The sequence below is a fragment of the Sphaeroforma arctica genome (genome assembly GCF_001186125.1).
Source record: "Sphaeroforma arctica JP610 unplaced genomic scaffold supercont1.14168, whole genome shotgun sequence".
In the NCBI taxonomy this organism is placed as follows: Eukaryota; class Ichthyosporea; order Ichthyophonida; genus Sphaeroforma; species Sphaeroforma arctica.
The window spans coordinates 1-600 of record NW_014026390.1 but is presented as its reverse complement, the minus strand read 5'-3'; the positions used below and the strand labels follow the sequence as shown (position 1 = coordinate 600).

General features: G+C 39.5%; 1 protein-coding gene across 1 annotated transcript; it reads left to right on the top strand.

Moving 5' to 3' along the window:
• Nucleotides 1-365: 365 nt before the first annotated feature.
• SARC_18157 (hypothetical protein) lies at nt 366-566 on the top strand (the record flags this gene model as incomplete). The annotated part of the gene is made up of 1 exon (XM_014287761.1): nt 366-566. A coding segment is annotated over one exon (201 nt), but the record flags the coding sequence as incomplete, so codon positions are not given.
• Between the last annotated feature and the right edge of the window lie 34 nt (nt 567-600).

Here is a 600-nt window from a genome sequence, read left to right as displayed (position 1 = left end):
ATGTATGTATGTATGTATGTATGTATGTATGTATGTTTTTATATATATATATATATATATATACTCAATATGTATATACTGCATAATAATGGCATGTGCCTTCACATCTCGCAGAGTGTGAATGTGGCCGACTTCCTGCTAGCGGGTCATTCAGTCATTCTGTTTTGTCATATTAAAGTTAAAGCCAAGGAAAGCCTAAACCTTTATTTTTGAATGTGTGAGAACGGTCGAATACCCCAAACAACAATACCTCAATAGTAAATGAATATTTGCTATCGTCACATGCAACCAAAATACGGTCTCAAACACTCAAACACATGCATTGTCCACTACATGGTATACGACTTTTGATCACTCACACACAGACTGTGGAGATGGCTGATTTCCTGCTAGCCCCGGCACAGACATACTTCTCGTGGATGCGGGAGAACGGCTATAGCTTTGACCATAGGCGCACACTGACGCTGCAACAGCCACTCAAACACGGCATATCCAACACGCAGGCGAGTATTGGGGCAACACTCAAGCCCAACTCTATAGCGTATATCGGAGCAATCACACGGTAAGCATAATATATATATATATATATATATATATATA